The sequence below is a fragment of the Thamnophis elegans genome, chromosome 2 (assembly GCF_009769535.1).
Source record: "Thamnophis elegans isolate rThaEle1 chromosome 2, rThaEle1.pri, whole genome shotgun sequence".
NCBI classification, from domain to species: Eukaryota; Metazoa; Chordata; class Lepidosauria; order Squamata; family Colubridae; genus Thamnophis; species Thamnophis elegans.
In genome coordinates, this window is record NC_045542.1 from 117,698,886 (window position 1) to 117,712,368 (window position 13,483).

A 13,483-nucleotide genomic window follows, 5' to 3' on the forward strand; every position below is an offset into this window, starting at 1 on the left:
TTGAAATGATATAGAACAGGGGTGTCAAACTTGCATCGTTACGTAACGTATCAGAACTTTTTTCCCCTTTGTTAAACTCAATGGGGGCGGAGCCAGCACGTGATGCCTCCAGCCCATGGGCCTTGAGTTTGGTATAAAGTCTCCTTCTTGAGCAGGGGACTGTACTAGATGACCTCGAAGGTCCCTTCCAGCTCTATTCTGATTGATTGACCTCACCCCAAACTGGTAGCTTTATACTAGCAGTTTCATTCAGATATTAAACTAAAATTTCCATAGGAGACTGTTGATATTGATGCAATAATAGCAAACACCATCTCAATATAGTATTGTTTCATGATTTCAGGGGAATTTTCCAATGCAAAACAAATTGTAAGAACGTTTGCTTTCAAGATATTTTACTGCATTCCAATCCAGTTACTGGAAAGACACTTACTCTTTCTCTTTCTTTTTGTTCTCCCCCTCTCAGGAATTGTTGGTCCACTTTGATTAAAATCCAACTGCTAAGACAGGTGAAGACAGCAGAAGTTCTTCAGCGGCCAGCATCTTTTCGGTTTCGTGCTGCTGTCAGTGAGTGCCTTCTACCTTTAGCAGTGCACACAAAAGCACCTTGTGTCCTTGCACAGATGCCTCTACGGGTCAGTTGCAATGGTTGAATTCGGAATTAAGGGCCAAATGGGTTTGGGCAAAGCTATGCTCTTGAAAAGTATGTTGCCAACCATCCTTCCTCTGACACCCTTTCATGAAAAGGAGTGCCGCAGGCAAATATTGTTTCTAATATGGAATATTAAGCAAAAGCTTCCACCCAAAAATACAGAAACCAAAAGTTTGCCAAATGTTCAATGTTACTGTTAGCCAATATTTCAGTTTGCATCTTTTGTTTTTAATTAATTACACATCTAGAAAATAAAGTCTGTATGTATATATGTATGACTAACCATGGGCAAGGCATTCAAATAAAACAATAAAGAGTGTTTAATGTTCACTTTATATTGTCCGGTGTTTTTTTTATTCAAAGTTTAAAAAATAACCTAAAAACCTGAGCTTCAGTTCTTCTATTGAAGAATTTGGTTTCCATGTAAATTCAAATGTAAATCAGTATCAGGCTGGCTGATCTTACATTTCAGAGGAATTTTCATGCATGAGAGGAGGGATACCCATGGAACCTGTTTAGTTTAGCGGTTAAAGCATCAGGCTAGAAAGCAGGCAACAGTGAATTCAAGCCTTCCCTTAGGCATGAAAGTCAGCTGGGTGACTTTGGGCCAGTCAGTCTCTCTCTCTCAGCCCAATTTACCTCCCAGGGTTGTTGTTGTGATGAAAATAGGAGGAGGAAGGTGTTTTGGATATATTCACTGCTTTGAATTATAAAGGTGGAATACAAATATAAAAATATAAAATATAATAATAATGAAGGTGGGATACAAATAATAAAAAATATAAAATTGCTCAGAGGAGCTAGGAGACAGCTCGCATCTTAAAAAATTCTCTTCTATGCTGGAAGCAGTTACAGTATAAACTTGGAGACAAAAATAAAGAAACATCCCTTTGCAGGTACTATTTCCTTGAAAACATGTCTTTTTGGCCAGGTTGCCTTTGACCAGAATTTGCAGTATAGGAGCTCTACATTGTAAAGTTTAAGATGCCGAAGCTTCTTTATCTACCTACTTTGGATATTTTTCCCCTTTAGGCAAGCGTAATAACATTTTCCATGTTCTTTATATTATGAGCTTTATTTACCAAATTGGCAATTCCTCTGTTGAGAAATAACTGATTACAGCATTCAAGCAGATGCTGTCATCTCAAGATATGCAGGTGTCTGCGGAATATAAACAGATGTGATCATTCAGAAAATGAACCCTGAATTCATTTGTAGGCAAGGAGGAAAGCTAATCCAGTCATAAATTCAAATATAACCTCTTCAGCCTGACTCTAATAAACACAAGCATGGCGTGTTGCATGTGCTCTACTGCTCCGAGCACAACAGAACATCACTCTTCATGGCATTCAGCAAGAGAGACTTCTAGATCAGAGAATGGGATGGATTCCATGCCTGTAATTTTAACTGCAAGTCTTGGTAAGGGACATGAAATAGTCATTTTGAATAGAAAAGCATTTCATTACGAATTCGGTAAACACATTACTAGAGGTTTTAGTCAATTAATCCACAGAAATTATTCTAAACCATCAAGAGACAATATGATTCTTCTATTTAATTCCATCAAGTAATGTGGTAGGCAATTTTACCTCAGGAGCAGAACACGACTGCTTGTAGATATGCATACGATTTCAGACTAAGTACCCAGTTTATTTTACTGGTATATATTTTTTATAAATAGCTGAATGGACAATGTAAGGAGAAGGTATTTTTCTGTGCACCTGTCTACAATTAAACTAAACAGCCCTAAACTAAGTATCTTAGGCTTAGTTAAACAAACTTCTTATGAGAATGGCCCATTCTTTTCTGACTGACTGGTAGTCTGAAGAGAATGCTATTGGATTAGGTGGAATTTACAGCAAGACAATTCTTAGGTTAAGTGAAGGGAAAATGTACTGTATTTATGCCAGAAGAGCATGAATTAGAGAGGAATGGCATGTTTCCAAGGTTAGTTCTCAATTTATAAACTGCTTTTTTTTTTTTAGAGAACTACCATTATGAGGTCAGTTAATCTCACAGAACAATGAACCAAACTTCACTGCTGTGCAGAGATCGGATCTTAAATTGTCCATTTCCAAATTAGTACATTAGCCTCCTGTATTGTACTTAGGGGGTCTATGAGACATTGAAATAGGCTATGCTGTGTTATCCTACAGTCACCTGTCAATACATGTAGTCTTTGACTTACAACAATTCATTTAGTGACCATTCAAATTTAGAACAGCACTGGAAAAAAAGTGATTTACAACTGGTTTTCACACTTATGATTGTTGGAATCATCCCCGTGGTCACATGATCAATATTCAGATGCTTGGCAACTACTTTACCTCCGTGATTCACTTAAGAGCAGTGGCAAGAACGGTCGTAAAATGGGGCAACATTTACTTAAATATCTTAGCACCAGAAATTTTGGGCTGAGTTATGATCGTAAGTTGAGGACTACCTGTATTCTCTCTATGCTAGTTGCACAGATTTATGGAATATATCATATTTTGCCCTTTACTTTCCTTTTACATGGTGTTTTATTAATACCTCTATAAACATTAAAAGGGGATTGAGTAGCAGGTGTGGGAAAGGTCTTTATATGAACGCTTGGACAGTTACTGTCAGCTAGTGTGGGTGATCTACAAGTTTTTGCATAGGACAAGATTTAAAGTATAATTCTACTTCTTGCTGGCTAAGTTTTTGGTTCAACAAATTTCACAAGCAGCTAACACTAAAAACAAAGTCTAAAAAAATAATCTTGCTACATAAAGCTGAATAATGATATAAATTATTTATATAAAAATATAAAAGTAATAGCAAGGGAGACATGGTGGCTCAGTGGCTAAGAACGGAGTGAGCTCCCGTTACTTGTCGCAGCTTCTGCCAACCTAGCAGTTCAAAAGCAGGTAAAAATGCAAATAGAAAAATAGGGACAACTTTGGTGGGAAGGTACCAGTGTCCTGTGCGCCTTTGGGGTTTAGTCATGCCGACCACATGACCATGGAGACAACTTTGGACAGCGCTGGCTCTTTGGCTTTGAAACGGAGATGAGCACTGACCCCTAGAGTCAGGAATGACTAGCACATATGTGTAAGGGAAACCTTTACGTTTACCTTTAATAGCAAGGGATGTAATAGCTGAAATTAAAACTGGAAGTCTCTACCTGGTAACATGCTAAACTCAGGAATTCTATACCTTAGCACCTGTAAGACAAGCATGCTGGCTAGGGAATTCTGAGTGTTAAAGTCTTAAACACATCTTAAAGGTTGAGAAACCCGGTGCTAAACCAAAAGCACATCTGAATCCAGCAACGACATTTAAGATGGAAAATGCATGATCTTGGAGAGCCACTGTCCCTGCTTCTTCTGACAGCATATGGAGCACACTTCGATAGGATCACTTAACATTTGGTTGCATGGTAAATGGTCAGCTGCATTCACAATTATAAAAGCAAAACATATGATCTTGCATTTTAAAAAATAGACTAATTGCCTTTAGTTAATATTTAATACTTGATTGTTTAAGATGTTTATTGACTATCTTTGTATTCATGCAGTTTCCCCCACCCCCACACCCCAGCTCTGCTGACTTTGTAAAGAGGGAAGCAACTGTTGAGTGTATCTATAACTATTTTAAGAGAACTGCTGGGTATTGTTAGAGTGAGGACTGGAAAGAAAGAGATTTTCTTATTTATTGTTGGCTGAATCTTGCAGTCTTGGGCTCTGTTAATCCTTTGCCAGACATATTTTTTATCATTTGTGTTTTTGTGATATCTGTGGTTTGATAACTGAAGTGGTCACAACTACTTGTCTGCCACACAGTCTCTCCAATTATCAGATACAAAAGTTGGTCTGATGGCTTTTCCTTATGACCAGCACTCAGTACATACTCTGCTCCAACCTTCCCTAAATGTATGAGACGGTGACCTCTATGACGTCAGCTAGGATAGCATTCTGGCTGGAGATTATATTTGTAGACCACTAAATTGGAAAGGAACCAGGTTGTGGAAGGCATCTCCATGAGCCATGGTGGTGCAGTGGCTAGAATGCAGTGCTGCAGGCTACTTCTGCTGACTGCCAATTGCCAATAGTTTGGCAGTTCGAATCTCACTGGCTCAAGGTTGACTTAGCCTTCCATCTTTCCGAGGTCAATAAAATGAGGACCCAGTTTGTTGGGGGCAATATGCTGATCCTGTAAACCGCTTAGAGTGGGTTGTAAAGCACTGTGAAGCGGTATATAAGTCTAAGTGCTATTGCTATTGCTATATCTAACTCTCCTTCTAACTCCGGCTGAAATGTATCTGTTTTAAATCAAATGCAATTTCTAAATTCTGAGTCTTTAGTAGGCATGAAAAAATGGCACTCTAATTACTACTGAGTTTTACTACTTGGCAATATGACCCTAAACTGGAAGGTAGCTCCTTTCCTCTCGGTGGACTTTCTCTTCCACATCAATGGGCTTAAGAACATTACTTTATGATATATGCAAAGAGCTTCTTCCAGTGTTGTGACATTGGGTCATGAATCTGTCGTTGCTTGTGATTTTTCTGTGCTACTGTACAGCCAGACAAAGCACTGTAACTTGTGAACAAGCTCACAGTGGTTTCATGTCTTTTCGGTTGCAGAAGTTAATTGCTTTGAAAACAAATGCTTCATTGTTACAGAATTACAAATGCAATAATTTTGCAAAGAAAGGTTTGCGCAGGCTTTAGAGAGAGTCAATTGCTATGCTAATAAGGAACTCTACCCATAGGAGTGGTGAGAGTTGCTGCAATTAAGTAAATTAGAGCACCAAGATTCAATACAATCTGTTGACTTCTTAAACTGCACTAAGCAGGGCCAGGATAATTGGATGAAAATGACTACAGTAAACTATGTTTTTTTTTGCATGTGTCTGCTGGACATTGCATTTCATGAAAAGAAAGTCATAATAAAAATTATTAGGAAAATAATTGCAGCAGATTACAGTGTAGGCATCATTATTTAGGCAGACATGATAGCTGTGGACTACAGTGTCCAACAGCCCAAGTAACATGGCCAAACTAAGAGAATGTAGACATTGAAGTCCACAATGGCTGGGGGTGGGTGGGGGGCATCAGGTTGAACATCTTCACCCATTTGGTGAGGATGATTAAAACCTTTTTTTCTTTGTTCCCTTTGGCTATTATTTTGCAGTTTCTTTGCATTTAACATTTAGTAAACTTCCCAGAGTGCTTATGAGCATATAAATGTAATAAAATAATAATAACAATAGTGACAACAATAGTAATTTGTTGTTGCTTGGGCTTTCTATTAGATATTAGATATTCTATTAGATATCCAGGCTGGTTTCACTGAACATTGGCTAATCCTTAAAAAACTAAGCCAGATTGGATATTCAGTGGAAGACTGTAAATCCCAATCTGTACACTCAATTGGAAAGTTGAAAAAAATATCCCAGAATAAGGCAAAAATAAATCATTTCTTTATTGATGCTAAGGCATCTATAGCATCTCCACAAGGGACTAAAATCTATCCCACCTCTTGAATTCTGTTGACACTTAGCTAGTGTCATTTTAATGCTGACAGTTAGTTGAGTAGCTTCTTGTGTATAGGCTGTAATAATAAATCTTCTGTGCTTGGATTTAGTGTGTGATCCTGATTCTTTGCACCTTACATTAATCTAGACAAGAATCTGGTCAACTAACAATCAGCAATAAATTAGCACTAGATAAGGGTCAACAGAATTGGGGTGGTGGTGGACTTGGGTCTCTTGTGACAACACAAGGACTCTAAACTGCTAATGCATTTAACTGCACCCTCCAGCTCTGCCTGCTTTCACTCTATATCAGCTGTTGTTGCTCTGCAAGGTAGGAATATAAGAAATATGAAAGTTGCAATGGAATGAGAATTATGCATACCTGATCCAACATTGCAAAAAATTTAGAAGCTTTTAATGCCTTGATAGATGTCCGTGTATTGAGAAGATGGTCCAATGTTGAAAAAAGTCTTTCATGTCCAAAGGTTCCTTGATAAAAAAATCTTCATATTTTCAACTGGCTAAAAGAGCTGGGAAATAATGCTCAGGCAAAGAGCTGTGGCAAGCTCTAAAGTGCATTATAAAAATACAGTGCTAAGGTAAAACTGAAAGCATATTTACACACACACACACACACACACACACACACACACACACACACACACACACACGCATGCACATTGTGGGAGAGGGCAGAGGGATCAGTTTGAAATCAAAATAGATTCATATATAACTTACCATGCAGGATTGTTGGTATCTTTCAAATAGGACCCTGAAATCTCACCGTAAAAAAGTTCCAAATAAGCTACTAGAAAAGTTTCTAATAAATCCTGGGAAATGTGATACATTGGTCTTTGAAAGACCACTTAGATTATCTTGAAATGAAGAGACATATAATCAAACTTTCTATAATGAATACCAAAGACAGTTAAGTATGTGTGCTCTTCTTTTATGCAAATTAAATTGTAAGTTCCCCTGAGATCTAATTTGGTAAAAAACGTGGAAACTAAAGGTAAAAACTAATTTCAGCAAACGTTGCAAAAGCTCAAAAAGAAGAGAGTAATGCTTCATAAGGGTTACAGAGCTCAGGAGCCTGAAATGTTCCTTTTTAAACAAAAACATAAAACCCCCAAAACACAATAGTGCTTGCAAAGAAGGCAGGAGGATGGATAAACTTTGTGCAAGTTCTTGGTGCGGGAGTTCTAGATCAACTATGAGTTTGACAGTATTTGATAAGAAATCTGAACTCAAGAAACAAGATTGGAGAAGAACTGCAAAATTGGTAGGGAGGCATAGTCTGGGTTTTCCAGTGTAATGGGATGTTTGGAACCAGGGAGAGACACACATTCTAACTAGCTGGATATTCCAACCAGTTAAGAAAACAGTCTCTTCAGCAAAATGCAGAAGCCCTGAGTAAGACACTGAGAAAGTGTCTTTTCTTGGAAGAAAGTGTGAGGGAAACAATCCAGTTGCTGAGACTGCAGTAAATTTATCCTACCCTCTTCCAACCAATTGTAGTGGAAGCAGATAACCAAGACTAGATAGATACCTCCTTTCCAACTATTTCAGCAAAGTCAGCATATTTGGCAGGCAAGTAAGTTGGGAGATGCTACTCTGGGATGGGGGGTGAGGGATGAGGACCAGCATGGGTTAGGGTTAGAGTTAGGGTTAGGATCTTTCCTTACTCAGAAAGATCATACATTCAAAGTATGGGAGTAAAGTTTAAATCTTCAGGACCAGATGAATTTGGATTCTGAAGCAACAATCTGACTGGATATTTATATTTGAGAAATAGTGGATGCTGATAAAGTTCCAGTTGATTTCTAACATGTTGCTCCTAATTTTGGAAAAGAAAAAGGAAGATCCAGAGCAGAGATCAATCAGACTATTATGCCCATAGGGGCGGGGACGGTTAAAATCAGCAAACTGATGGTAGAAAGCATTGATATAGTGCAAGTTGTACTGCTTTTGTATGTGTATTGCACACATTTCAAAAACAGGGCAGTGCATCACCTATCATAATGCCAATTTTGACATACACATTGGATAGATTGCATTGTAGTCTAACATTGATATCCAAGAAGATTCTAAAACAGATCATAGATTGTCTTTTAAGCACATTGAAAACAGTTACCAAAAATCAAAATGGATTTCTGAAGATCAAATCTCACCATAAAAAAAAAAACTTTTGTATTGATTAGATGGCTTTCTTAGTTGATTCTGGAACTGCAACACAGGTATTGGTCTAATAGAACTGAATGTGAATTGACAGTGTGAGTTGGCTGCAAAAAAAAATAATAATGCAATTTTAGACTATATAAACAAAAACACAATTTCCAAATGTGGAAAGTAATTGTTCCACGCTTCCTAATCTGAATCCCAATTTGAGCCTTATGTTTAATTCTAGGCAATCATATCAAGAAGGATTCGGGCACAATGGAAACAGGTTCAGTAAAAGCAACCAATATGATCTTGGGGTAGAAACTAAGATAAGAAACTAAGATGAACTGAGATTGAGAAAGTGGGCAAGTTTAGCATTGAGAAAAGATAACTGATGGGTATGATTATTGTAGAAAGTAGCACCCATCTAGAAGAATGAAATATTCTAGGAAATATTAAAAAGGCAGAATATTATACCTCCCTGGATGAGAAAAGGAGATACATGCTCTTGGAAAGCAGCCCCCACCTTTTTGTTAATAGTCCCAGAAAGACTGGACCATCCTATCTACAAGACAAAAGGCTGGGCTAGCTTATCTACAACATAAAAGACCTTCACCTTCAGGACATAATAGGATTAACCCTCTACCCATCTCACCACATGTCACCTGGGAAGATTACACCACCCAGCAAGATTCAATCAAGCCTGGGACTCAAGACAACCTATAAAGTTACCTCTGCATGGTCCCATGGGAGTCTGACAACCAATCAGAGTACATTTCTTACACAGAAACAGGAAGCTCCAAGGCAGGGCCAAGAGAGGGTATAAATCTCTCTCTCTCCCTCCTCCCTTTCTCCCTCACCCATGTGCTTGATTGCCCAGGACCTCAAACCATATGCTCCTATCCGCCATTAAACTATCTTTTCAAACAGCTTCTATGTTTCCAATGTCTTTCTTTCCACTTGGAACTGAACCCAGATGGACATTACATTCTTCAAATAACTGAAAGGATGGCACATAGAGGGTGGGGTGGGGGGGGAGATAACTCAAAAATATATTATTATGGAAAGATCTAGTTAATGAGTAACTTTTCCTTAGGGTTGTAATGTCCTAAATGGGAGATCTTCTTTTATCTCAGGTTGGATTGAGTAGTGTAGGGTTAATTGGCAATCTTCAGAGCAACAGATTTGGTCTGCAACATAAAGTGGTTTCGGCTGATTTCTAACAAAGAAATCCAAAACCATCTGTAGTGGCCAAGGCTTAGAAACCCATTACTGAATCTCAGAAAATAAATTACATTCTGTTCTCTTCCTTTGATATATAACCAGGATAAAAGGGTTTCTGAGCACAATCCCCTACAATGCTAAAATAATATACTTATTACAAGTTCCCAGGAATATCCACATTTACCATTATTTTTGGGAAACCACTTGTGCTATTTGTCTTGTATCTGTGCCTCCTGGGCATCATAAAATTGTATTTCATTTTCATCTTAAACAGAAGGAGTGGGGGTGGGAGTAATGTAGAATTAACCAATATTGTTAAAGATAGGCACAGTTATTAATTTTAATGGGCTGCTTGTTATGACCACTATAAAGTGAGTAAACAGGGAATCCTGCCAGAATCTGTCATATATTCTTGCATTGAAAAGAAGAGATCTTCAACTGTTTGATAATGTAACAATTGGGTTTGGCTTGTCATTTCATATGCCAGAGTGAGAGAGCAGTCATGTTAAAACAGAGTGAAAAAACTGGGCTGCCTCTTTAATCCCATTACCAAACAATAAGTCTTCTCCTATGGAAGTAAATTGCAAATGCCAATTCAAGTTTCAATTCCAAGAATACAGATCCCCAAATGTTCTTTATTAGTTGATTGAATGAGAAATACATAGCTGCTCCTTTCATCTTTATTAACTGTCCTTGTTTTCAGCTTGTCACAGTAAACTAACTGCTGTCATTTCATGAAAACCAGAAATTGAATGAACTGGTGCTTTGCATGTGATATCAGACTGGCCTTCTTTAGGCCACACTAGATACTGCTTCTTCGATTTGATCTAGACCAAGGTGTCAAACTCAATTTCATTGAGGGCCACATCAGGGTTGTATTTGACCTAGGGGGGGCAGTGGGTGGGCATGGCCTGTGGGCTTGGCCGGGATGGGTTTGGCCAGGATGGGCATGGCCAGGAGAGGCGTGGTCAGTTCGACATTACTCGCCGAGGCTCCATTTCAGCCATGGAGGCCTCCTTCAGCCCTCTGCCAGGAAGGCTGCACGTGGCCTCCCCAAACTCTATTTCATGGCAGATAGCTTCAGGAGGTTGTCGCGGCCGAAAACGGAGCCCAGGAGGGCTGCACATGGCTTCCCCAAGCTCCAATTTCACTGGTAGAAGCACCATGGACCAATCCTTTGCTGTTTCCAGGTGGCCCCGTGGGGCAGATCTAAGCACCCCATGGGCCGGATGTAGCCTGTGGGTCTTGAGTTTGATAACCCTGATCTAGACCCTCTTGCTTGACTCTAATTTGAACAAATTGTGCCCCTTAGAAAGTCCTTGAAACTCAGAAACTCTCTATTTGCTCTTCTTGAAGGAATTTTCCATGGATTTAAACAACATTCATGTTTATATCTCGAAACAATATTCATCTTTATATCTCAGGAAAGAGTGAAATTATTTTGTTGGAATTAAAAACATTTTTAATATAGTAAATGCTTTGTGTCTAAGAAATGGAACATGGCAAATGACTTGTTTTTATAACAATTTAAGAAAAGGTTAGACCGGGATTAGAGTTTAGAGCAAATTCTCCACTGAACTTCATGGCTGACTGAGATGTGAACTTACATATTTTCTCATGTTTGTCCGAGGGAAATTAAAACTAGATCAGAATATCATCTGCATAGATACACACACACACAAAACTATCCCTCTGTGCTGTGTTATAAAAAGCAAAAACCACATTTATGAGGTTTGGGGTTTATGGAGCATTATCAGTATTTAGGAAAGTTTTGATCACTATTAGCTATAGCTGATTCCTGTGCTTCAAATAGAGAGCTTGGCACAATCGCTTTTAGCTACGTATATAGTGTCTTTATTGTGGTACTATTTACAAAGGGTACCACTGCCAAAGTTTTTAAGATCTAAACAACTAAAATGGCAAATATTAAATGTAAATAAATATCAAAGTCTTAATAGCTTAGGAGTATTTTTACTTAAATATAACTAATTATATAATGTAATTAGTTAGTGACGTGCGGTGAGGTTTATGGCTGGTGAGGCAGTCCTCTCCCCCATTATCCCACTGTCTAAAGCGCTTTCTTTCTTTCTTTCTTTCGCCCAAGGTCAGGCTGGGCTAGTTGCTGCCAGAGTCTCCAATGGATGACTCTGCTTAACTGTTTAAAAAAGCCTCTAAAAAACGCCCTCTACAGGAGGAGGCAAGAGAACCACGTGCCTCATCTACATAAGGAATTTTTTGGCTTTTAACCCTTGCTTATTCTGCTTGAGTGATCATAAAGTCAGACTAGATGAGGCACGTGGTTCTCCTGCCTCCTCCTGTAGAGGGCACTTTTTAAGAGGCTTTTTAAACAGTTAAGCACTAAGCACAGTCATCCACTGTGACTCTGGCAGCAACTAGCTCAGCCTTTTTCCTTTACATTATTTTCTTTTCATGATGACAGTGGTGAGGCTCTGCCTCCCCTGCCTCCCCTGACTGCACGTCACTGCATTACATGTATAAAATACATTATAAAATTAATGTATTTTGAGCACATTAGTAAACTATTAAATCAGCCTTCTTCATCTATGGCTGCAATAATGATAGATACTGTTATTCAATATAAGACTCCAGGATAGAGAAAATTATTCAGTCTTCCTATTACATAGATTCCTTATATTATAACCCCCTTCTGTCTAATTTAGCTACCATAGCAATCAACTCTTGTTAAAGTATTCCTTTGCCCTTATATAGAAATAATTAAACATATGGAAGGTACAAGTTGTAAATGAATGCAGTTTCGAGTGCTCCTCATTCAATTTTTACTATCTTTTAATTGTCACATGGGTAAACTTAGTTGACATGTTCTACCTATTCATACAGTGTATTATTGAGCAACAGTTATTGGCCATTAACTGATAAAAACTTTAATTACACATAACTTTGGAGGATGGATGGCAAATCTCCCTGAGCCTGAATTTCTTAACCTTACACACTCTTTTTATTTGATAATTTGTATTGATAAACATTTTCTTTGTTCAAAAAGTATTATCTGGATCAGTTTTTGAAAATACAGTAAGTTCATATATGTTGAATAGAATTCATGATGCGCACGTGTACTATCTATGCAATGGTTATATTTTTCTTATCCAAATAATCATTTTTTTCTAAGTAAACATAATGTGCTTCTCCACATTTTGCTTTTTAACAAAAATCTAAATACAATGGAAGTGAGATTGCAATTTTAAAAAAAAATAATGTTTAGCATGTCAAGAAAATAATCATTGTTTTCTGAACATCTGGAACTGCATGTTTAAATATTGAAAATATTTTATTGAAAAGTGGGGATGTTTTTATGAAATAAAAATATCAATTGCAAAAATTATCCCTTTTTAAATGTTTGCTATGTTTGCAAAGGCTTGAAAGCTTATCCTCTGCAGAGCTGGGCACACATATGCCAAAGATCAAACTATATAGGCTATATAGATTCTATGTAACCATGGAAACCCAAGCAAATGTATCAAAGGCTCTTATAAAGATCAACAAGGAAGCATAGTTATTTATTTCACTAAATATAAACCCACCCCAATTCCCAAAGGACTCGTGGTGGCAGAGAATATAAAATACAAATAACAAAAGAGAAATAAAAGTCCAATTAATTCCTCTAATAGCCACTACCACACCTATTCACTGCAGCTGAAAGCATACGGGAATAAAATAGCATTCAGCTGATTCTTGGAAGCTAACAGAATTGGCTTATGACGGTTAGTGTCTTAAATTCTTTCGGAGCAAGACAGATCCATGTTTTGTGAGTAACATGCCTGTATGTGAAAAGAGCTGTAGATTTGTTGATCTTAGGAAGCCTAGGTGCTCTTCTATTTACAGATTTTTTTGTGCCGTGTTTGGTTTCATTTCCCATCGAGAATCAGTTACAGGAATATCAAGCTTCATCAGCACCATAGAGATTCC

General features: G+C 37.9%; 1 protein-coding gene across 1 annotated transcript in view; it reads left to right on the plus strand.

The window, feature by feature from the left end:
• The window catches only part of CHCHD6 (coiled-coil-helix-coiled-coil-helix domain containing 6), a 251,929-nt gene extending 250,947 nt beyond the window's left edge, over positions 1-982 (plus strand). Inside the window, exon 8 of the mRNA XM_032210720.1 lies at positions 467-982. Coding sequence (XP_032066611.1) covers positions 467-490 — 24 coding nt within the window. The 3' untranslated portion in view covers positions 491-982. The remainder of the gene's footprint in view (positions 1-466) is intronic.
• Positions 983-13,483: the final 12,501 nt, after the last annotated feature.